Raw genomic sequence first — 25,052 nt, 5'->3', positions numbered from 1 at the left:
CTAATTATATGATAATAGATAATGTAAGAATCAAAGAATTTAAATCTAGAATGATTCTTGGAATTCCACGAAAGAGAGCCAGAACAGATGATTACGTGTATGGCTCTAACAGGGAGCAAAATTTCTAAAAGAACTTTACAAAAAAAATGCATATTCCTAACTAATGGAAGTAACTCGTCTTCAGGACAGTTCAATTTTATCAGAGTAAATCTGCACACAAGAGGACTCCCAGTTTACCAGCAGCTTTCCAGCAGGACCTCACTTTGTATTTTGGAACCTCTTCACTTAAGTCAAGCTAAAATCAAGTTCTTGTAACAGCTGCGCTATTTACATTGTTCCCTTAGTTGTGCATTGCCCTGGTCTCTGAAAATGAAAGGAAATACACTACAGTAGCAGCTGATGCTTTCAACTTGCCCCCACACTCCATCCCAAACTCATTCTCTCACCCTCTCCTCAGCCCTTTCAAAGCAGGTAAGTGAAGCTGTGCAGGAGTTTCAGACAGAGCTCCACTTGCGTGAGGAGCTGTGCAGTGTGGACAGCTGCAAAGGCAGGATTCAGATGCAGGGCTCAGCACAGCCAACACCAACCAGTTCAGCTCCCTGCACACACCAGCCTGCCTCCAAGCATGCCTGCTTCCCAGAACTGAGCCGGGAAAGACCATCCCAAAGAAGGGATGGGGCATACTTTGTATCCAAACACAACCAAACATCCTATTTTGAATCAGATGAGTGCTTGTGTTCTTAGGAGTGGTACAAGGAGGAAGTCTGGGGTTCACTCAATGTTTGATTACTATTAGAATCCTGGCTCAGAAACAATCTCTTCTGAGCAAACCAGATACCAAGGCACTGTCATCATCGTAATCTATTTTTACAAATATCAATGCTACATCTGTATCAAAGACTTAAAAGAATATTCCAGAGTATATTATTCTATTAGTTGAATGATCTAATTCTTCCAAGTATAATTCCATTCCAGGTTATAGTTTTGGAAACATACAGTTCAGAGCCATTATTGATGAAACTGTTGCTACAGGCACAACAAAAGAATTAAGCCAAAAATCACAATAAAACATATTTTAAAAGAAATATAGATGTGTTTTCACCTTTTAGAATTAAGATTTCTAAGTCCACACTATTCAGCTTAACAAAATAAATCTGCCAAAAATGCTGACTGTAATAAGGCCTATATTTTTTAAAATTATATTCACTAAATTAAGAAGAGCTTTGTGTAGTTTCTTCACACACAGGTTTTCCAGTCCTATTGTTTTTTCCATTAAGATGTGAAAATTCAGATTCTTCACCTAAGCATGAGCCTATGCAAATACACAGAAGCAGATATTCTGTCTTGCAGGAAAATAATGTTGAGTATCACTCATCTCAGGAATAATTTCATATATCAAAACTGCAATTGATGATACTCATTTAGCATATATATCTGCTTCCATAAAAAAAAAAAAAAAAAACCAGGAGAAGGTTGGAGGGTAAGGGTTTCCTATATGTTCACCCTTTATGTTATAGATCATTACTACTTTTACTATAAGAGGACGTCACTAGATCATCTTAAATCAAAAGAGTTGGTGAAAACCACTGTCTACAAGCCTCTCATGTAGCATTCACATCACCAATAGAATGATGACATACCAATAAAAAAATTCTAGGAAAAAAATCAATGCAATTAATCTAAACTCAAAAATAATTCAAGGTACTCTTTATAAACAATTAGAGAGCTTTCAAATTGTGACATGGGCCATTCTTTTATGCTCTAATATAAAAATAACAAAACTCAACTTCCCTAAGTAAAACATATACCTGTTTTTTCTCTGAAAAAGAATACCAAAACATATTTAAGTGTGGCTTAATTAAACAAAACAAAAACAAGACCAGAATCTTTCAGCATCCCTCACTGGTACAAGGATACAATGATAAACATTGCTGTAAATATTTGCTGGGCCACAAAAAAGTCTGGAGATGCATTATAAAACAGGCCAGCAACTCAGGAAAATGAGAACTCACTTGGGTGCTATTTCCTACAAAAAGAAAAGTGTTTTAACAATGAGGAGAGCTTTGGCTATTCTTAAGTATCTGTGTACACAAACTAGTAGAGTATTTATAACAAATGTGTGCTTCCCTAAAAACATGCTATCGTGTTGAACTTAAGAATTTTGGGTGAGGGAAAAGAGTCTATTTAAAAAGAATTTTCAGTAAATTGGAATGTCAGAAAAAAACACATTTTTAATCACACTGACTTCTTTGAAAAACAAATACAAATAAAACAAATCTGAGATTAGTCCATATAACACTTGGATGAAGTTTAAAGATATTCCCCCTTTTTCCCCCTTTTTTGGCCTTTAAAATATGAATTTTATCCGGATGCCAACCAACAATGATCACTGTGATAAGCATGATTAGGGTTTACTTGTTTTTTAAAAAAGATAGTCAGCAGAGAACATTTCTAGCCATATAATCAATACTTTTGCCTTGTGTAAATTTTCCTGGAAAAAAAAATGAATCCAAAGATCTTACTTCAGATTTAGAAACTCAATTTTATAGGAAAAAGCAGAATTAAAAAAAAAAAAGCAAGCTAGGAAATACTCACCTCTTCACGTAATTTTATCAACTGCAACATGAATGCACAAAAAAAAAGATAAAAAGGAAAGAAATGGCAGGAAAGAAAGATCAGTTGTGTGACAGGATACAGAATTAACATTGACAATTTATCTGTTTACATGTTTAGCATTTAAAAATCACAGACAAACACATTAAAAGAACCTAAACATAGACTACATGCAGAGTTTTTTGAACGAATAAAGATCACTTTCTCACACTGTCACATTAAACAAAGAGAATAGTGTGAAATTCCCTTTTAAAGTACATCTAAGACACCATCATGAAATAAAGGGGAACGGCTTCATAGAAGTCTATATTATAAAGAAAGAAAACAAGTTTACTGTTCCTCTCTTCTAAGAATGTACCACTGAAGAGGTTTTGTATATACAAGTTTTCAGGATGTTTCTCTATTTTGAATCTTGACAACTGATTTCGGATTTTACCTGCAAGTGAAAATGATTAATAGCTCATGCTTTTGTCCCAATAAATATTAAAAAAAAAATTATGTTAATTAATATCATACATGAGCCCACTCTAGTAATAGGATTATATTAGGAGGTAACATTATTTTAAAAAGGCATGCCAGGAGAGATAATATTTAGGACATAGTATCAAAATATTTCACTGTCCTTAGAAATACTGTGTGTATCAGAGTTAATTTCTAGGATTTGTTTTGCTTAAGAGGCTCCTGCAATCATATGGTGGTTTTTTTTTATTTTTAATTTTTGAAGTTTCTTCATTTTCTAATTTTCTTCTTCTTGTAAACCGGGCCATCTCAAAGCCATGAGCTATAAGCTCTCTTAATTTCGTTTGTACTGCGGTCTGTTCTCACTGAACTGCAAACCAAAAAAACACTCTTTACTTGTTGGTAAATTCCCTGTGATAATGTTTTAATTCTCCTCTGTAGAACATGTGTTTACTTGCCTTAAATATAACAGATAAAACAAGTTATTTAACTCTTCAGAAACTAGAAAATGGATAGAACCATATATCTGGCTCATTCTGTGTGTGCGTGTCTGTGTGTGTGTGAGCACACACGCTGGGTTTGTGTCTATGTTTCACAGTATTCTAAGTCAAATATCATTGTGTAATTGAGATGACTGCCATAGTTTCTGCAATGAACAGAAACTGAAACCTATGTTGCTAAAGACTATAAACCTCGTTGGAGGTCTGAAATTTGCATCCTCACCAATTCAGGGCTACAGCTGATAATTTTTAAACATCCAAATATCTGTAACATCTGTTATAACACTTGACATATACAAGCCAATAAATTAAACTATTGTTTTGGGAGAAAACGTGCCATGAATTGCTCACTACAAGTCTCTCTTAAAGTATCATGTTTATTATAGCCTGGCTTTCTCAGTGCTTAATGCTGGTTTTGTCTCCGGTTCAAGGAAGGCAGTATGCGTTCCAGCTTACTGTTATTTTATTTGTTATATGGAAAGTATTTCAAGTACAAAAAAATGAGAACTCAAAATTGCTGTGGATCTTCTATAGAAAGGGTACAGAATCTATTCCGTAATGTCTCACAATGCGTTTAGTGAAAACGAAACTTTTAATATCACCCTTTCAAAATACACAGGAAGTCGAAATTATTTTAATTAATATCCTCTCAGCAACCACCCAGTGCCTGTGAGTTCCATCTCGTTTCACGTGAAAGGTTACCGTTCTTCCCAAGAAGTAAAATTTTAAACTAGAACACCTGGCTTATCACACACAGGAATCTTTCTCTTCGCTATCCGAACATCACGGGAGAAAAAGGCAAACATTAATTCTCAGAAAGAGGCGATCTGGGAAATTGATCGCACAGCTATCTTTTCTTTCTGGGGGCACCATTCTTCAGTTGACTATGATACTTAAAGGGCCAAAGTTTAAAACTACTCCTCAGCAATGGAGACCATTTGGGGCATGCCACCCTGCCATAATCAATGAGTGTTTAAAAATGCTACCCATTTGTTTTTTCAATAGGTTCCAAACAAAAAACGTTCTATCTCGTTTGTGCCGCATGGCTGCATTCAAACCCTACTCGGGATTTGTAGCTAAGCTAGGTAATGGGAGGGGTTTTAATCTTCACACCTCCCCACCCCGTTAGGCTGAGAGTTTTCATTCAAGTAAACAAAAGATGGTCTATTTTTGAAAATTAACAATGCTTAGACTAGACGGAAAGTCGTGATTTCGTATTTTATTGAGTTACTAGCTCCATCGCAGGCGACTTGAAAATGTGCCACGCCACCATGTTGAGTTATGATAATCAACATCTTTTTTGAAACAAAGATTTTTTTCCCCCAATGCAGAATTTGATACAAGAGGTAATCTGTTCCTTTGTGGGCTGAAAAAATCTGGTTTACGCTGGTTTGAACCAGTGGAATCTCTTGTGGTTAAGCCTTCTGCTGTGGCTAGAATCAAAATTGTGCTGCGGCGACCGCGAGGGTTCCTGCGCGCGCGCCTGTGTGTGTGTGTGTGCGCGCGCGCGCGCGCGCACACACACGCGCGGTGCAGCACGTGACCCCCAGAACCACCGATTTTTTTTTTTTAAAGCTGATAACGCCACTGCCGTCTCTGTCCGCATACTGATAACGAATAAATGCTGAACTCTATTAAACGCCCTTTACACATTATCGTGGGTCGAACACACAATTTTCTGAACTTAGGATGACAGTCTATTTATTTTGCTATAAACCCTCAGCACGTAACGAACAGATTTGTGCCTGGTAATGATCTGCTCTGCCAGGGCTATATGAAATGATACCGACCTTCTTTAGATCTTGGGGAATTAAATTGACCGACTTCACCCCCTGGTCTGTAGCTGAAGTTTGACACACTTTATGCACAGCAAGCTCAAATCGGAACTTAAGAGAACGTCGCGTTAAAAAAATTAAGCAATCATATTTGCTAAATATTGCTTTGCCACAAAAATTTCGGCACGTTTAGGAATATCCTACTCCTTAGACATGTATTTGAACCTTCTACTTAGGATTTGCTAAAATTTCATTTACTCAAATTTATTCACCAATCAAATATAATTTTGCATATGGAAACTGAGAGACCACGAGGGTTCAAAAGTAGAGTCTGGAACATTTTATGTGCCTCATCATCATACTTCACTATGAAGGGGATTAGGGGACTTACCTCTACACGGTTTTCTTTTTTTTTTTTTTTTCTTTCCTGAGAATGGTTTTCATGACACGAAATCAAGGCAACAAATATTAAAGTTTCCACTCTAAGTACAGAACTACTACATTTCAAAAACTCAGCTCTCTTAAAGAATTAAAATCTTGCCATATGTAATGGAAAACTTGGTACTTTAAAATAACAGGATGATAAGGCCTAAGAAAATAGTCCTTGGAAAGCTGATGACCCAACAATACTGGAATGTGCAAAGTAGATAATTTTGTCCTTTCTTTGTAAATGAGGGATGAGCCATATTTGAGTGTGTGAAATGGATATGAATCAGAAGTGAATTTATACAAAGCGATTAATTTGGAATTAACTGAAATTGTGTACTGTATGAGGGACATTAAAGATGTACTTGAAAAATTCTTAATTGCTGAAATCTTAACATTTCTAATCATGTCAGAAATGTTTATGTAAGTGTAAATTAATATACTTTACAGTTAATTGGCAGATTATGTGTCTAACAGGTTTTAGATGCCTAAAAAAAATGCATTATAAGTGGCCAGATTGAGAAATAGTATCTATGGCATTCGCATTTGTCTGAATCTCTACAAAGAAGCCACTATAGGGAGAATGTGTATGTTGCATCAAAAATAACGAGTCAGTAGTTATTTTACCTATTTTCAACCACTGCTGTAATTCTTTATTTTTTTCTTTTTCTGATCTATAATTTTAAAAAATTGAGATACATCCCAATTTCAATGAATTATACATTTTTATTTCATTTTATCTCTAAGTTTTATCTGTATATTAAAAGCTTATCTTAAATATTACATGGCTACAAAGTTCTGAAAGTCAATTTATCAACAATTAACTTGAAGATAAACTTAGTTGTGGGTAGGAAATATTTTCTTATATAAATTACAGGTAATCCTACCCAGAAAAAGAACCCTATCTTCTCAGCCCCTGAGCTATAAAAATTAATATAAAAAGCCAACTTAAAATCTTTTCTTCCTTTAAAGAGAGAGCTTCTGTTTTGATTTCATAGTCTGAATGAATACTGATGCAGAACAGAGTTATTCTCAAGTGACCATTCCTGACTAAGGGATGTGTTTTAGTTTGAGGGATTTAAATTCCTGTATTATGATAAAAAGCCCCAAAATAAAATTTAATCATTTCATTATGGAATAGAAATTTTGTTATAGTTGGCAACAAAATAGCCAAGAAGTTAAACGTAGTCTCTTTGAACTTTCAAACCTAATTCAAATTTTGGACTGAAAAGTTCACATAACTAATAATCTAATAGTTACACTGTCTCATGACTATAATTTATCATATTCTATTTATTGAAGTGACAGCTCCTTACAACTAAACTTCAGGTTCTCCAAGCACATTCAGAATTTGTAAGTTTGATTTATACAAGTCCAGAGGAAATCTCAGTGTAATCACTTTAAAGTGACAGGAATATAATTTGAAAAATTCAGAAAATACGAACTCTATTTCTGCGGAATATTTTTCTTTAGGCATAAAAAAAGTCATACTTATATGTACACGAGGCAAATGTTTTAGGCACATAAAATGTCCATTAAGAGAAGTGAACATGCTTAAAAAAAAAAAAGGGATCCCTGTCAGAGTACTACAACATCTATTAGAATAAAGGAGTCTGAGTTAGACAGGAACACCCCTTCCTTTCTGTTTCCTCTATATTAAGCAATAGTTTCAAATGAAGGAAAGATCTATAGCTTTCTAGAGAATTGACATGGGAACTATGCATTCACTTTTTTTGCAAAAAAGAGAATGCTCTTTTAAAAAAAGAGCTTTTTTTTTGCAGTAAAGATATGAAATAAAATTATGATTCATTCAGGAGATATGAACAATCTAAATCTCACTTAAAATAGGAAACAATATTTTTTTCTCTCATCCTCATGTTATTTAATCTATTATGAGTAAAACCCTTCATCCCGCCACCCTTTTATGTTTGATGTGCTCCTTAATTTTTTTTCTCTTAGCCGTTCTCACATTTCAATCAGGGAAGCTGAAATCCCAGGTCAAATCTTAACGTGTTTACATGTCTAAACTCCAGCTGATAACATCCAAATAGTGGATGAGGTGAGATCTTTCCAAAAACAAATACAGTCAGCTCAGTGATTGTACTCCCCCCTCCTTTTTTTGGGTGGATGAATGGGGGCCTTAATCACATAAGCAACATTCCATTTACAATATTAACATTAGAGTAGATAGTAATATAGTTCCAGCATATGTAGAGGTGTAATATAATCTATTTGAAAAGGTAAATATAATTATGCAAGTTTTATAATGTGTATTAATATGTTTTACTATCTTATTAAAATTTTGGTTTGCTCAATGAATGATTTATGTTCATTTTTATTTAGGCAGAGTAGACACCTTTACAATACTTGCCAAAGGAATATTAATAAACACATTCAGGTCTTGCTTCTGAAGTTCCCATCATTTATTTTCTCTAAAAGTGTCAAAGAGAGTAAGTCACTAGGGTTGTTTGAGACGCTTTAAAAGTCATCTCTACGCTGAGGTTCTCAAATATTTTTTTTAAGTTATATACATTATCTACAAGAATTCATGAAGTCTGCAGTATTAATTCAGATAAAGAAGTGGGACATTAATTAGACTCATGACACTGCTGTGTGATCCAGTGAGAACTGACAGCCAAGTTGTTAAGGCCATTTTAAGAAGAAATTGTATCTTATTTTTTGCCTCTGCAGATCTTAAACTGGAGACTTTTCCTATTATTATTATTATTATTTGACAGAGGCAGGACCTCTATCTGAGTATCTAAGTTCCACACTGGTGCTCACAATTTGCATTTTGGTGAATGTATTTTAAGAAGCTCCACAATAGGAGACTGAGCTGCCCTGTTGAATTTTGAAAGCTTACTTTCATTTGTTTTGCTGCAAGTGTTGATTTAATTATACTGCATTATTATCAAAGCTGCATTATGTACTTTTTTATTCCTTTTACATGTGTTTGAGGTGAAGACCTTGGCTTTGTCTGCAAACAGTGTGTTTCAAGTTATTCCTTAAGTACTAAATAATAAAGAAAAGAGAAGAAAAGATTTTTTTAAAAGATAGCAGACAGTGATCACAAGGTAAAGGGTTAAATGTAAGATCTCCAAGAAACATTTTGAAGTTGATTAAGACTCCAGCTTTGCATTAAACAGTATCGCTTCCACATGAGTTGCTGCTAATACTGTTAAGGAGCAGCTTGAGAGCCCAGTGTGCCAGTGACCTCCTTCACCCTCCAGCCACCCACCGGGCCTTCCTGATTAGCATTCTACCTGGTTCTCTGAGGAATTCCCATCATCCCCTAGGAGCTCATTCCGTACTTCGTCACTGTAGGCAATCCGTGACCTTTTCTATAAAACAAAACAAAAAGGGAGAGAGCGAGATGAACGTTAGAAAGTAAAGGCTTCGGAGCATTACTGGTATCAAGGCTGATCATCTCAAACCTCGAGAGCCCCCTAATGGAAACCTATTTGCTAAGATTTGCAAACCAAAGTTGTGTAAAGTTCTTGAACTTGAGAAGTTTAATGTAAATTAGAAGTTTTTCACATGCCAGTAATGAAAGAAAAATTCTACATTGTGTAAGTACTCCATTAATATTCACAAGTGGATCAGAACTGGGATGTTATTATACATAGTCATTCAAATAAGACTACTACACTGAAGGAAATACAGCGATATAAGCCGTCTATCGGCAAAACTCACCAGACTGTAATTAAAACAAGTGTATATGGGGGTCTTTAAAACTGTGGCAGGAAGTGAACCTTACAATATAGGTCTTTTAAATAAATCTCTAATTCAAGGATACTATTATAACTCCAACTGTACACTGGAGTGCCTCAACAATAGTTCATCTGTATTTCCTGAATTGTTGTGATGTTACTAGCCAGAAAGAGATAGAGCTTAAAAGTCCATCCCATTTCCAAACAATAACTTAAATGACCCCGAGCTCTCCTCAAATAATGGCCCAAGGAAAAGTAATGTGTGTGTGTGTGTGTGTGTGTGTGTGTGTGAACAAATTAAATTTCCCAATCCCAATAAGTAAAGGCAAGTGGGCTAAGTCAACCGTTCTCAGTCTTGGTAAATAAAGACAAGTAGGCTATGAGTCAACATTTCACTCAATGAAATTTTGTTTTATAAGAAATCGACCTTGACCTGTAAAGTCAGAGGGACAGGTGTCTATACCCAATTTATGAATTATCTAAATGTACACACATCTGGAAAAGCAAAAAGGCTCTGAAAGTTAGTTGGGAAGCTGGAGTGCCATCCTTGGATCCTCCTTCAGGATCACACTTTCAGATCCAAATGCAGATTTACAGGTTACTTTGCTGCCTTTTCTGCTTCTGAACTAAGCAAAAAAAAAAAAATCAATTTTAAAAAGGCAGCTTGGAAATAGTAATCTTTTCTTATTTGCAGGCTACAGTTTAGGCTTTAAAATTTCGTACTTATTCAACTATGATCCGAAAAATTATTACAGTTTAAAAAGGACTATTCATAATCCTTGAGCAGAAGTCAACAAGATTTTTAATCAGATTTTTATACCAGTAAATTATACTGCTTTGCAACATACAGATCATGATATGTTAAATGTGAAATCATATTAGAATTTAAAAGGACCTTTAACAAGAAAACCCAATAGATTTTGAATCATGTTAAAGTTGCAGCCTTTCTCAATTGGGGTTCCTTATCTGAACCACAAAACGGAAAATTATTTTAATGACCATTTTCTTAATCCATCAAGGATGGTACATAAAATAGAGTTTAGTTCATTACATCGAATAGAAGCCTAAGGGCACTAGGGCTCAACTCTCTGGCAGAACCTAGTTGAAAAGGCTGACTGGAGTGTAAATAGAAATAAACGAAACTAGACATCACTTTATTTTTTTTTAATTTTTTTTCAAAAAAACAAATCATTCTCATGGAATTTCTAAAGACCACTTTGGTTAAAATGAAACCAGAACCTGTACTCATTCTACCACACAAAATTTCCTCCCCATTTTACTACCCTCTGAATACACTCAGGAAAAAGATCCAAAAACTGCAGGATGTTTCAGTAGAAACATGATGGCATCCCTTCTCTTCCCTGAGTCTCTACCCTAAGCCCCCTTCTCTGTTGCAAGTTTATCTCCTGTACCTTAGCAAAGGCAGTAAGTCTGTAAATAGATAAATAAAACCAACAATGTTGCAGAAGACAAAGTTGCAAAGTTAAGTCATTAGCCTCAGGTCATTAATGACATCTGTATCAAATGTCTTAACAAATCAGGAGTGAACCAACTCATTCAGTTGTGAACATGCCAGACTTCTTACCACCACAGACAGCACGTATTAAGCCTGCTTCTCGTATTGTATTTGCTGAAGCTACTATTAATTATTCTTATAGTCCTCATACAGAATTACTATACTGTGAGGTCAGTATACCTCACGGCCTTACACCACTATTTAGGTCAAGCCAAACATTTCTTTTACCCATTTGGAGATCCCCACTACAGCAGTTTCAAACTAGCTAAGCCAAAGTATTTTACAGCATTAAAGGAAATGAGAACCTTTAAACAGGCTGCGGTATCAGAGCTGCCTTTTTAATTATTCATTTCATCACTATGGGGGACTAAAACATTCCACAGTATGCAAGAATATCATATGGAGATTGTTTTTGTTTTTCCCCCTTTCTCCAAAATATCAACAAATTGGCATAGATTGTTCAATTACATTATATTCTTATTTTGATTTACTAAACTTCAAAAGAAGAAGAAAATTACAAACACGTATCCCTAAATATCTAATCTTGTTTTGGTGAGAATCCATTGCTTTTGAAAACCAGCAATTAAGAGTGTACATGCTTAGCAACAGAAGAGAACTAAGGATTTATCCACAGTTGAAGGGTGCTCCCTATAAAATGTCAGTCTTTACTATTGGGATGGTAAAAACTGGTCACTTGGATAGCTTTCTGGATGTAATTAAGCAAATGATATGTTGAGTTTATAAAATGTTCTCTGATTAAACTTGTCTTAAAGAATTAAAAAAACCACTCATTTCAAATATCAGAGACAGTTCCTCTTGAAAATGACACAACTGATGCAGAAAATTGAACTCTTTACACTGGAGTATCATTTTACAATTAAAAAAAATCGAGACTTTGTTTTATTAAGAGTTATATTTAAATGCCTGACATTGGTATTTTCTCCTAATTTTTTTGTAGTTTGAAATTTTAAGTAAGCTGATTGTAATCAGCTATAATTTAGCCTGTAGGATCATCACTAAACTGACTGAATACCAAAAAAGGCAAATTCCTTTCAATGACAAACTGCTTATTTTATTGATAATTTCCCTCCAAAACATCAATAAATAATTTTACCTTTTGTGGAATTTTTAATAGCCTCACTCTCCATTACTAAGTGCTCTGTATATTTTAATTCAGATGACTCAAAGTTAATGAAGCTGAAACATCGACTGTATTTTGATAAACTATTTTTACTTTATTATCAACTGTATAAAATCTGTACTTTAGCCAAATGCAAGCATGAGAATTTGAGCTGGAAATGTCACACACTCAGCTACAGTTTGAAGGAACCCAATTCATAATGCATTTTATAAATAGTTAATGACTTCTATACATAAGCTAACCAGGCAAATCAAGAAATTGTCAACATTTTTAGTCTTAGTTGTCAGTTACCACTGTCTACTGGTGCTTTCTATGTGGCTTCTGGAGAAGACAGAAGCTCTATGCAGTTTGTAATCTATTGCAATTTCAGGTCTGTACCATAAGGGTGGAGAGCTTCAACTGACAATATTTGCCACACACACACACACACACACACACACACGCATACACACACACACACACAGAGTTAAATACAAGAGCATTTCTCACTTTTAGTTGTGTGTTTGTATAAAGCTCATTCCCTCTAACTTATACTAAACTTAGGTGGACTAGACACAGTTGGGCAGAAAAATCTGTAGACCATATACGAACTATAGAAAGAGTATGGCAAATTAACAAGTGACTGTTATCCCTAAAAAGTTAGACACACAAAGTTTCGATGGCTGTTTTAAACTGATGACAAAAGTGAGTCCTTCGTTGAGAAAGTGAGGATTTCGGATTCCAAGCACTTTTCACTATTATACGGATACTGATTGGCTCATTTTGCACACCGATTGGCTGATTTTCTTAAAGTCAAGTTCAAACAGATACACTTGCCCAGTTCTGTCTGGAAATTTGGCTTGAAACAATCTGTCTACTTGACCCAAGCCTTAATATTTCCCAACTGAACAGAATATGTTTCTGGAGAGGCACTGCTAGACTACAAACAAAATGAATTAACTTAGCTGAAACTAATTAAGAACCGTGATCTGTGGTGCAGCCTTCTATACCATTCTACATGTGAAACAGGGTACACATAGCCAGAATGAGGATTCTACAACCCACCACTCGCATAAGCATAACAATGCAGTTGGTTTATTACTAAAGCATATATGAGAATTTAATTTCCACAGCGTGCACATGGCAAAGCAATTGCTTAAATTGCCTCACCTGGGAATTTAATACAATGTTATCATCAGACCAGCCACATTGTAAATAGATTTATAATGCTTTCCATGTGTTGCACTCTGTTGCATATGAATTAAGTAATGATCTGGTATTACAATAAAATCAGCTAGTTCCCACACCTGGCAGACAGGATATTTCACTAAATTAATACCCATACAGCTACATCACAAGGCAGGGGAGAGGAAACCATCTCTAAGGCATTTATTTGACTTGAGCTTTACATGGGAGGCAAACACTCCATGGCTATGTAGAATGTCCCTATGTTGAATGGGCTGCTCAAGACAATCTGTTTCTAACATCTGTATCACAGAATTAAGACTTTCTCATTTCCATTCAATTTTGGCCTAATTTTCTTCATTCAGTACTTTAATTACTAATCAGCAATCCACAACATTCACAAACACTAAGAAAGCCCTTTATTCTAATCTATGTGCTGCAGACAGCCAAATAATTGATACAAAGTGCAACATGGTTTTGGTAAGTAATGAAAGAAGTGCTTGTCCTACTTCCTAATCAAATTGGTCTATAGAAGAAATGGTTAGTAGATGAATCCGTAGGTCTAAAACAAATTACCCAGTCTGGCCAGACTTTTCCATTGCTTCTACCATGTCTTTCAATCTCCATATATTTAATAATGCCCAAAGTTACCAGGTGATTAGAAATTGTTATGTTTTTATAGCCAAAGAATTTAACTGCTCCTGTTACAGTTAACACTTAGGGATATCTTACAGAATACCATGAAATTATATTTATTAGCTTGTCATATAATTGCTGGCATTCATTTCTTACTGAATTCTAGCTGGTTTGAATTAAATAATATCATACTTCTATAGTGCCCAAATGGCATTTTCTAAAATGCATCTATCTTTGGCACAAAGCATTCCATTTTTAAACTCACTTCTATTTCCCCCATGACCAATTTCAGCTTTTCAAACACACTCCACCCCTGACCCAGGACTTAAAAAAGCTCATCAATCCAGGACAGGAAACTTACATTTTGGAGGAAAAAAATAAAAAGGAAGTTATGAAATTTTGTTCATCACTGTGTACTCTGTACCACATTAATTTCTAGCAAAAAAAAAAAAAAAAAGAAAGAAAATTAAGATTAAAACACACCATGCTACATGATTTAGGTAAAGGCAAAGTATAGTGTTAGGTAAATGTTAAATCCTTGGAATGTAGTTAGGATGAAAAAAGTGCAGGGCACTGAGCAAGAGGAACAGAGATAACATTTCAGTATATGATCTTGGTCAAATTAAGTTTTCTGAGTATCACTTTCTTCAATATCTAAAATAGCAACAATATTTATTTCTTGGGGCTGCTGTATGAATTTAAATTTTATAAACAAATGGAAACCTATCATACATAATACTTTGGATGTGATAACCTGGCAAAAGACATTCAGCTAAATATTAGTTGGTAATATTGGAAAGGATGCAATAAAATGTGTACACATATATTATGGCTGAGAGTAAAATTAGTGTATCTTCCCTAGAAAATGATGTACCAATATATACCAAAAGCAATCTTAAAAAGTTCCTATTATTTAACTCAGTAAAGTCTACTACATTGTTTTGCCCAATTTCTTATTCTGCGATGCTACCATTTTTGGATGACTTTCAGTAGGAAAAACTTTACTGCATTTCTTTAATGTTATCAGAGAAAGTAGGTTCCAGTCTGTTTCTTCTAAGTAATCATTCCACTAAACAAGGCTTGCTCCTGCTCAAGGGACTGTTTAGAGTTAAAGGTCAAGCTCATTCCTCGGAAAGTGCACATGCCACATGTCACCAATATTGTAACATTCATAAAGGGAAAGCACACTTTCTATCTATCATAAACTCATGGCCAATGGGCCATATGCAAGCCACCAGAGAGAAAATACTAGGACGCCCTGCTGCTAGGCTACCAACAGTTGGAAAAGCAGGTCAACATGAGAAAACTGAAAAGAATTCATTGTTCTTAGTATGTAATACCAGGAAAAGATATTTAAATTTTTTTGAAAGAAAATAATGTCTTTCTATCATAATCACTTTCATTTATTCTGCTTATACCTTCAAAACATTTTACATGTTTGAAGTAGATATTTATGTTTTGGCTGCAAACAATGAGCTAGATTATACCACACTTCTATTTTTAAAATTTTATCTATACTATCACATGTGACTATTTATATGCCTATAATGAGGTTATACACACACACACACACAGGCTCATGCAAACCCATATGCAATCCATATGGAATAAGAAGTCTATTTGAGCTTCACAATGCTAGAATAGACCTTTATTTATACTAGGAACTCTGACCCCATTGCTGCTACATCATTTAACGATTTGCAAAACAGAGAGCCCAGAAATCATGTAACTGTACTTCTTCATTTCCTCCTCCAGCAATTCTAAACTTCAGCCTAAAATTTAAGTTTAGCATTGGTGTTTCAAAATGCAGTGTGAGTTAGTATCGTGGCCTCACTTGCTTGCATGTACTTGTAGTTTATGACTTTCACATTGCTTTTGAACACAGTATGGCTGTGTCTTAAATCATGTTAGCTTGTCAATCAATAATTAAGTTACTTCATTCAGAAAATCAGCTCATAATAGAATGCCCAGATGTTGTTGTCAACATCTGGAACAGTGTTAAGTTTTCAGTCAACGAAATCTAATTCTTTGAAATCTTTCTGAATATAAAATAAAATAACTCTATAGATTATACTTGAAATAATGTTTATTGTTTTGTTTGACAATAATAACATATACATACCCTATGTACTCCCACTGGAAAAATGATACTCTGATAGATGAATGCTATATAACAGATGCTTTATTTGTATTTTTAAAGGAACTACTGAAATACAGTACATGAATTACATAATTAAGTTGTATGTAGGTATCCTCATGTAATCTGCCTAGCATCAGGAAGGAAAAGCGTGGAAAATCTGTCCATAGCCATAATTTCATGTAATCTAGATATCCAAGAGCAAATGATCTCAATGATTCTGTAACTGACACCGAGCTATTTCAAAAAGGACAGAACTGACATGAGGCAACGTCTAAACCAGACTTTCATATTTAGAGATGAAGAGTTCTAAGCCAGATGAGTGATCTCCCCAACGCCATACACTTGGGAAAGACTAGGCAGAAGAAGGATGGAATCTGTATCCCAACATCAGTGCTCTATTTACTTAAACACGCCACCTTTCATTTTACCAAACCACCATGGCAGGCTGGGGCCATCCTACTGCTCCGTCCCCAAGGCAGGCTTGGCTACACCATTCACCTAATTCTAGGAATTTATCATCAACTATAAATTTGATTAGTCTACAGATTTTGTTTCTTGTCACTCTCTTCCAAAATAAACAAACAAAAAACAAGCCTTTACTTATACATTGTTGTCAACATCTGGAATCTTGACAATAATAAAATTGGAAGTTCAAGGGTGATGAATGCTTAAGGCAGAACGTTTTATATCATAGAATAAAACATCTGATCTGAGGGTGAGTCACAACCACTCTTATGGGTGTAACTTAAATATGTTTCAAGATTAATCTTCAAAGGCTCTGCCATAAAGCACCAATAATCTACCCACATGGCGGGAGAGAAGCAGCACTGGTTATTAAGATGGGTTAAGAACTGCCTTCTTGCCAATGGGATCTGGTGACTCCCTATATACTTACTCTACAGTTTCAGATTGGAACCAGCCATCTCATGGGCAAACAATGTTTACAGTATTTTTCCCCCTAATACTTGCTTTTGAACGCACATTGTGACAGATTCTTTATTGTAGTATGTGCTGTGTTATAGTGAGGTTATGGTTCTCATAGTTCAGAGATGCCTTTTAATACTTTATGAATATAGCCAATAAAACTGTGATGCTTAGGCAGTAAAACTAAGTTCTTTGAGCCCGAATGCACTATGGAAACATTCTGAAGATTACTTCCCCATCCGGGTGACCCCAAACAATAACATTTAATAACTGTGAATATTCATACCTGATTCACAAATATGTTCTTCCTATAAGACTCTCTACCTTTGGCTGAAGAGAATAAAATCCTGCCTACTCAGGGGCTTTGCTTCATCAGTTAAATGTTGTTTCTTTTATATCATCAGTGTATCACTTTCTACTGGTTCTCTCCTTGAAGGACATAAACATTCTCAACTATACCAGCTTCATATACTTCAAAATGTTACTTCAGCCCGTGCTATACTGCCAATCCCCAACCCCTCTTTATCCTTCTTTTCCTGGCCAAGCTTCTTGAATGGGTATCCCAGGAACATTAACCTCACTTACTCATGCCCCCGCCACTTCTCAACTTAAAACAAACTTGATGCTTTCCTGTCATGCCACAGGACTCCTTAGGATCACCAGTATCTCCCTAGTTAACAAAATCATTGGCCATGTTTTCTAAGTAAACTTTTGGAAGTTTTAGAATAGCTAAACATTTACTAAAAAGTTACAAAGATAGTAGAGTCCCCATGTAACCCACACTTAGGTTCCCCTATTAACACTTTACATTAGTATGTACATTTGTCACAGTTAATGAATCAACAGTCCATTATTACACATTATTATTAACTAAAGTACATACTTTTTCCAGGTTTGCTTAATACTTAATGCTCTTTTTTGTTGTTCCAGATGCCATCCAGGATTCCATGTTATATTTACTAGTCATCTGTTCTTAGGCTCCTCTTGGCTGTGACAATTTCTCAGACTTTCCTTATTTTTGATGATTTTGAAAGTTTTGAAGAAGACTGGTCAGGTGTTTTTGTAGAATGTCCTTCAACTGGGATCTGTCTGATGTTCTTCTACTGACTAGACTGCAGTAATTTGTTTTTTGGAGGAAGACCAAAGAAGTAAAATGCCATTTTCATCAGATCATGTCCAAGGTACATACTATCAACATGACCTATCACTATTGATGTTGACCTTGGTACATAGCTTGAAGTAGTGTTCGTCATGTTTCTCCACTGAAAAGCTACTCTTTTCCCCCTTCTGTATTGTACTTACTATGTGCAGCCCACATTTAAGAAGTAGCTAGTTATGCTCTATCTCTTCCAGGGAGGAGTATCTTCATAAGTCATTTGGCATTCTTCTACTCAAAAGAAGTCTACTCAATCATTATCCAATCATTTATTAATATCAGTATGGACTTAAGGATATTTATTTTACACTTTGACTTATAGTCTAATACTATATCATTAATTTTGTTGCTCAGATTGTACCAACTTTGGCTCCAATGGCCACCTTTCAGTCCTCTTCTCATTTGACCTCTTGATAGCATTTGACATCATTGACCACTTTCTCCTTAGCGGTTACTGTACCATCCTCCTTAGGAATTCCTTCCATCCTCTGGTCTCTCCTTCTCAGTCTCCTTCATTCTAACTTCTCTCTCAGTCTGACTGGGTCTTCATCCTAGACCTCTTCTCACTCATTTGAATGATCTTATTTTTACTCACTGTTCTAACTACCAACTAGAAGTTGGCAAAGACATGTTTTTTTGCATATTATTCTTACAAATCTAATTCCTACTGGGTGCCTTAGAAAAGCTGAAGGCATCTCAAACTTAACACAGACATAGTGGGGCATTTTCTTTCTCTATTTATATTGCTCTTCCTTCTCTTTTCCCTAGTTGGATGTATTGTTTTACCATGCACAGTCTCCCCAGATAAAAATCTAAAAATTATTTCCAAATCTAATACATCACCAAGAACTATGGATTTTTTCTTTTTTCAGAATATCTACAACCGGGCCTCTTAGCCATATTTCCAGGATTCCATATTTCTGTTACCTTATGAACTAGTCCCAATTCTTTTCCTATAACTGTTGTTACCACATATTTCATCCTTCTTTTTATATATGAATTATATTTGAGAGATACCTGTATAGTAAGCCTGACATGTTTTAAGGCAGAGGTTAGCCAAAAGGTACAAATTCTCAGTTCATCTTAGGAAGTAAAGGAGACCCCTTCAAACCAATCTCAGAATATCAAAGCCCCAAAGGAATCACTGGGTAAAGATACGACTTATTTCAGAATAGGAAAATAGAAATAGTTAAAATAGAAAGCAAATACATTTGACAAAAGCCAATACAGGTATACCCTGTTTTTGGAAGATACACATTATGCCCTCCACTTAAGGGCCTACATCAGTACCTGTTTTTGCTAATGGGAAATTTGAAGAGGATTTTTACTTTTACAAAAAAAGGTGAAAAGTGAAAATAACATTCCACATTTGTTTTTCAGTGAGCTATTGGGGAGGGAGCTCCCACCCTGAGTGGTGAAAGGGGCCCCACTCAGCTCCTTCCCCAGGAACAGCACACAGCATCTCAGCATCAGGCTGCCAGAGTTCTGAACTGGGGCTGTGAGCACCTGTGCTTTATCTCCATTTATTTTGTGTATCCATTAGCGAGCTCTTCCCTAAGGTATCAAAAAAGCTTAAGACAGGTTGTTCTTTGGGTCTGGGGATCTTTAAAAAAAAAAAAAAAATCTTTCCATATAACAATGATCGTTGTTTCTTTGCTTTATGGCATTTCGGCTTACGGATGGTTTCATAGGAATGCTCCGCTTTCTGATAGCAGGGGGATCCTGGATACTACGGGAAAATGCTAAGCAACAGACCTCTCTCCAACTTTATAAGTCAATACCACATTTCCCTTTAATTTCAAATAGAGGCATATCTCATATGAGCTATTTTTTTTTGTTCTCCTAAGTCAGATATTCCCTTTTTTTTTTTATTATGTAGACGCTAAAAGACCACCATTTCAAACGAGATGATGTGCATGCATATTTCTTCTTTGTTTGTCTGATTTGTGTAGCTCAGGAATATGGATTACTTCTGTTATCTGCACGAAGAAGCTCTGCTACAAGCCTGGCATTCAGTTTGCTTTTATCTCTGAGACCCCAAATTGTACCGTTAGGCAACAGAGGGCACTTATCTAGATTGAACTGTCATACAAATAGATTTTTGTCAGCCATTCAATTTGTATTGGGGAACACGCCAACAAAAACAAAACCTGGCGATTTAAAACAACAAACCTATCCTCTCCTGACAGGAACAAATTGCTGTATTTCAAATGAGTAAGAATTACTATAGATCGCACATCCTGCGTGTGGGTGCTATGGAAAGAAAAATATTCTCGAAACGAGTTCTGTCTAGTTTTTCTGGCAGTGGTCTAACATAAAGCAAACACGCAGTCTACATAATACTAATAAACACACAAGGAAAAAAAATCACTAGCAGACAGGAGTTACATGTTATCAGAGGACAATGAGGCTTTCTGATAAAATTCCGGGTCAAAATTCAGTGGCTACATGAATGAAGAAGGCAACATTGTGCTGCATTTTTACTTTGTTCTCTGAACTCTGGTCCTTCCAGGAATACAGGTGGTACCTCTGCCCACAAAATGCTCAATTGGAGTAGTAAGACCATCATTCCCCCTGAGCCTAACTTGATTCTGGCTCTGTGTCTTCCACAGCCACTGAAAACTTTAGAGAAATGACTTCACCATAGTTATACCCCTTCCATACTGCAGGCCATTTTGAAAAATATTCAGTGTTCATCTATTCAAAGTTGGTTTTAACCTCAGACAGTAAAGATATTGCTAAATTAATCAGTAAAAACACAGTAATAAAATTTTTACAACTTGAAAATAATTTCAATCTGTCCATCAGTATGTTTAATTCTCTCCTATTATTTTTGTCTGATTTGAGTCTCATTCTCGGGACGCCTGGGTGGCTCAGTTGGTTAAGCGGCTGCCTTCGGCTCAGGTCATGATCCTGGCGTCCTGGGATCGAGTCCCGCATCGGGCTCCTTGCTCATCGGGGAGCCTGCTTCTCCCTCTGCCTCTGCCTGCCATTCTGTCTGCCTGTGCTTGCTCTCTCTCCCTCTCTCTCTCTGACAAATAAATAAAATCTTAAAAAAAAAATGAATCTCATTCTCTTTTTTATAGGCTCCATCTTCATTCTGGACTTATGCAGCTACTCCTTCAGTGACATCCCAACTTAGACTTGAACATGAAAATTCAGCCCTGTGAATCCACATCAAGCTGAAATAGTAAATATACAAACTTAAAGGTCAAACACGACGTAATTTTGCTGAATAGAGAGATCTAATTAGTATGAGTATTCAAACACAAATATTTACATTTAAAAATGAGTTTTCTTTAACAAAAATTATGTCACAAGAAATTGGTACACAAAAATTCTGTAATATGTCACCTGAAGAAGCTGTAACATTATAATTTGTGGCAACAGGTACTGGGTGTCAGATCTTCAGATTTTATTAAGGGACAATCTGAAAAAATAATATACTCCAGACACAAGGCATGAAAAGGACCTCATGAATGGTAGTTAAAATAGATAACAAGACAAAAACACAGTGAAATATAATAGTTCAAGTTGCCTCTACATTTCAGTAAATAATAGAGCTATCTGAGAAAAAACATTTTTACCTTGAAGAAAGGTATAAAATTACATTATTTAAAAAACATCAACAGATGCATGATGAACGCAACTTATTTTCAAATGGTTCAGAAAACAGGCATATATGTAGAGAGTAAAACATCAGTAGAGAAAGCATGCACAGATGACAAAGCAAATGGAACAAAATACTAACAAGTAAATCTAGTCAAAGAATCTATGTATGGCATGCCTGGGTGGCTTAGTCGTTGAAGCATCTGCCTTCGGCTCAGGTCATGATCCCAGGATTCTGGGATCGAGTCCTACATCGGGCTCCCGGCTCAGCAGGGAGTCTGCTTCTCCCTCTACCCTTCCCCCCTGCTTGTGATCACTGTCACTCTCTGTATCTTACTCAAATAAATAAAATCTTAAAAAAGAAAGAATGTATGTATGTATGTTCTTTGTACTATTCTTCAAACTTTTCTGAAAGTTTGGGATTATTTCCAAATAAAAAGTTTAAAATGATTAAAAAGTGTGAAAAGATTAGTGGGGGAAGAAGGTAGAGGCTTTTGATAAGCTATTTTTCTACAATTAGTTAATGTCTGAGAAACAAATCCTTGATTAGATAATCATTATTGTTAATCAAAAATATGAGACCATTCCTCAAAATGGTCAAAATCAGAAACTGAAACTGTTAATTTTTACCATTTATGATGGGGTTTCCCATTTTTTCAGTAAAAATACATAACTTTATTTGCTAGGGTTTTTTTGGTTGTTGTTGTTAAGATTTTATTTATTTATTTATTTATTTATTTATTTATTTATTTTTGACAGAAGAGACTGTGAGAGAAAGCACAAGCAGGGGGAGCAGCAGAGGGAGAGGGAGAAGCAGGCTCCCCACTGAGTAGCGAGCCCAATGAGGGGCTCAATCTCAGGACCCCGGGATCATGACCTGAGCGGAAGACAGACACTTAACCGAGCCACCCAGGCATCCCTTATTTGCTAGTTTCAAATTAGCAACATAGTTTTCTTTTTGTAGTTCAGTTATTAGAATGGACTCAGTCTAAATCATCCATGGTTGGGGCACCTGGGTGGTTCAGTCAGTTTGGCAGTTAAGCATCTGCCTTTGGCTCAGGTCATGATCTGGGGGTCCTGGGATTGAGCCCCCACATCTGGCTCCCTTCTCAGTGGGGAGTCTGCTTATCCTTCTCCCTCTTTCCTTCCATCCCCAGTTCATGCGCCCTCTCTCTCTTTCTTTTTTTTTTTTTTTTAAGATTTTATTTATTTATTTATTTGACAGACAGAGATCATAAGCAGGCAGAGAGGCAGGCAGAGAGAGAGGAGGAAGCAGGCTCCCTGCTGAGCAGAGAGCCCGATGCGGGGCTCGATCCCAGGACCCTGAGATCATGACCTGAGCCGAAGGCAGCGGCTTAACCCACTGAGCCACCCAGGCGCCCCTCTCTCTCTCTTTCTGAAATGAATAAATAAAATCTTAAAAAAAAAAAATCATCCATGGTCAGTGAAGTTCAAAGTTATCAGGTTAATAATAACAGAATATTATCCACCATTTAAAATGGTTTGGCAATAAAGTCCAATTGTTTTTTCCTTCATTTCATTTCAAATTAGAAGTTCTGAGGACACTAATTCTAAATTAGATTGCTTAATAGATAGTAAGAAATGATTTATCATTATTATTTAACAAAAACACCTAGAGGATCCTAATACAAATCCCACTGGAGTATTTGCACTAACTACAGATCTTCTACCATGCTCTTAGGTCATTCTCTAATGTTCTTGAAGAGAACACACATTCTCAGGTAGTTAGACATGTGCCTGCTAGACTTTGACTTGATTTGGCAACCAAGGTATTGCTGATTTAATTTTGAGTGTGATGGCCCTGGACAGGGACTGAGTGCAATTCTATTCTCTGAAAAGAACACAGCCAATTTTGGTGCTCTATAAATATGCAATCATAATAGAACCTTAGGGCTAGAAGGGACCCTGAGAGGTCCTCCAGTCGGCCTTGTTCCCTTACATCATCCTACACTGAATGTATCTTATAAAAACCTATGGAAGGAGGTGCCTCAATTTTCACAAATTACCAACAGTCACTGGCTATTGGCAGGAACTATTTCCCTACATTAAGCTCAAACGTATGGCATTATAGTTACACATACAGTACAGACCAATAACACATCCTGACCACACTTGGCAGAGTAGTTCTTCACAGATTTGAAGACACTTAAAAACTCCACAACTTTCCATCACGGAAAATGATGCCAGGACCTTTCCTTATCTGTCTAATTTTCCAAATGTTAATCATCTGAAGGGCCCACTCCAGAATTTTCTCTGTTATTTTTAGGAATGGCAGCCCCCAACTGCACTCAGAGGTGGACATTAGTAGACTCTTCCAAAATCTAAATGAACCAATGTGTACCCAACCTTACTCATGATATGTAAAGCTGTGGAGATCCTTTTTTTTTTCCTCTTTTATTCCTTATTTCTGCTCTGAATACATTTAATATTCTTTACACACATTAATTTTTATCTGAGTTTTGGGGCTAGTTTCTATTACTCTTATTTTCTGGTCCTTTGAAGAAACAATATGTTAAATCAGAGAGACCTCCAATTTGGGCATCTATCTGATAAACCTGGATTCAAACTGCAGCTTTGTCCTCTTCTAGTTGTGATTACTAAGCAAGTTTTTGAATCCCTGTGTACCTCAGGTCTAATTAAGATAAAGTTTATGAAATAGCTAGTACAGTGTTGAACGTGTACTAGAAATTAAAGAAAAATCACTGCTTTGATTATAATAATTATTATTGAGAATGCCAGCAAGTCTCTTTCTCTAGTGTATCAAACTCTGGGTTTGTTGCCTCAGCTCTTTAATATGACCTCACATACCTATGGCCCAATATGGCCCTGTCAGTTCTGCTCCCAGTCATCACCCAAACTCCTGATATAAAGACCTGATTGCCATTCCAATCCAGTTCCTTCTGGCTCTAGAGACTCAATTTTGCCTCTTATTTTTGGCTTTTTTTTCTTTTGACTCTTTTTTACTTATATCTGAATTTAAGGTCCTCTGCTTTGAGCCTTAATGTTTTCTGAGCATTTAGGCTCCAATTCACTCTTCTGCTCTGTCTCTAGAAGAGAAAATACCTGTCTCTGTTATCCCAAGCTCTAAAAGGAATTCAGGCAGTAATACAAGATAGAAGCTTCAAAGATAATGTGCTTCATTATCAGCACATTATTTAACAGTACGAGTTGAACTAACTATGATTTAGGTCCCAGTTTTGCTATTTATTATTTGTGTGGCTGAAGAGAGGGTGTTTAACCTTTCCAAGTCTCTGACTCTACA

At 35.9% G+C, this 25,052-nt stretch overlaps 1 protein-coding gene across 14 annotated transcripts in view; it reads right to left on the bottom strand.

Annotated features, from left to right (window-relative positions):
* VTI1A (vesicle transport through interaction with t-SNAREs 1A) overlaps positions 1-25,052 on the bottom strand; it is a 365,858-nt gene that overhangs the window by 268,720 nt on the left and 72,086 nt on the right. For 10 of the 14 annotated variants that reach the window (XR_007122681.1, XM_047702427.1, XM_047702426.1 and 7 more), the window contains exons 4-5: positions 9,037-9,114; positions 2,596-2,616 (exon numbers count right to left, since the gene is read on the bottom strand). The exons of 1 other annotated variant lie outside the window; for it this stretch is intronic. Coding sequence is in view for 12 of the 13 variants with exons in the window: in XM_047702427.1 (XP_047558383.1) it covers positions 2,596-2,616; positions 9,037-9,114 (99 nt within the window). In the remaining variant the exon portion in view is untranslated. The remainder of the gene's footprint in view (positions 1-2,595; positions 2,617-9,036; positions 9,115-25,052) is intronic. 3 more of the 14 variants (XM_047702429.1, XM_047702438.1, XM_047702432.1) reach the window with 1 other exon arrangement.

The sequence above is a fragment of the Lutra lutra genome, chromosome 14 (genome assembly GCF_902655055.1).
Source record: "Lutra lutra chromosome 14, mLutLut1.2, whole genome shotgun sequence".
NCBI classification, from domain to species: Eukaryota; Metazoa; Chordata; class Mammalia; order Carnivora; family Mustelidae; genus Lutra; species Lutra lutra.
Note: the sequence above shows the minus strand (reverse complement) of the source record. Positions and strands in the feature narration are given on the sequence as shown.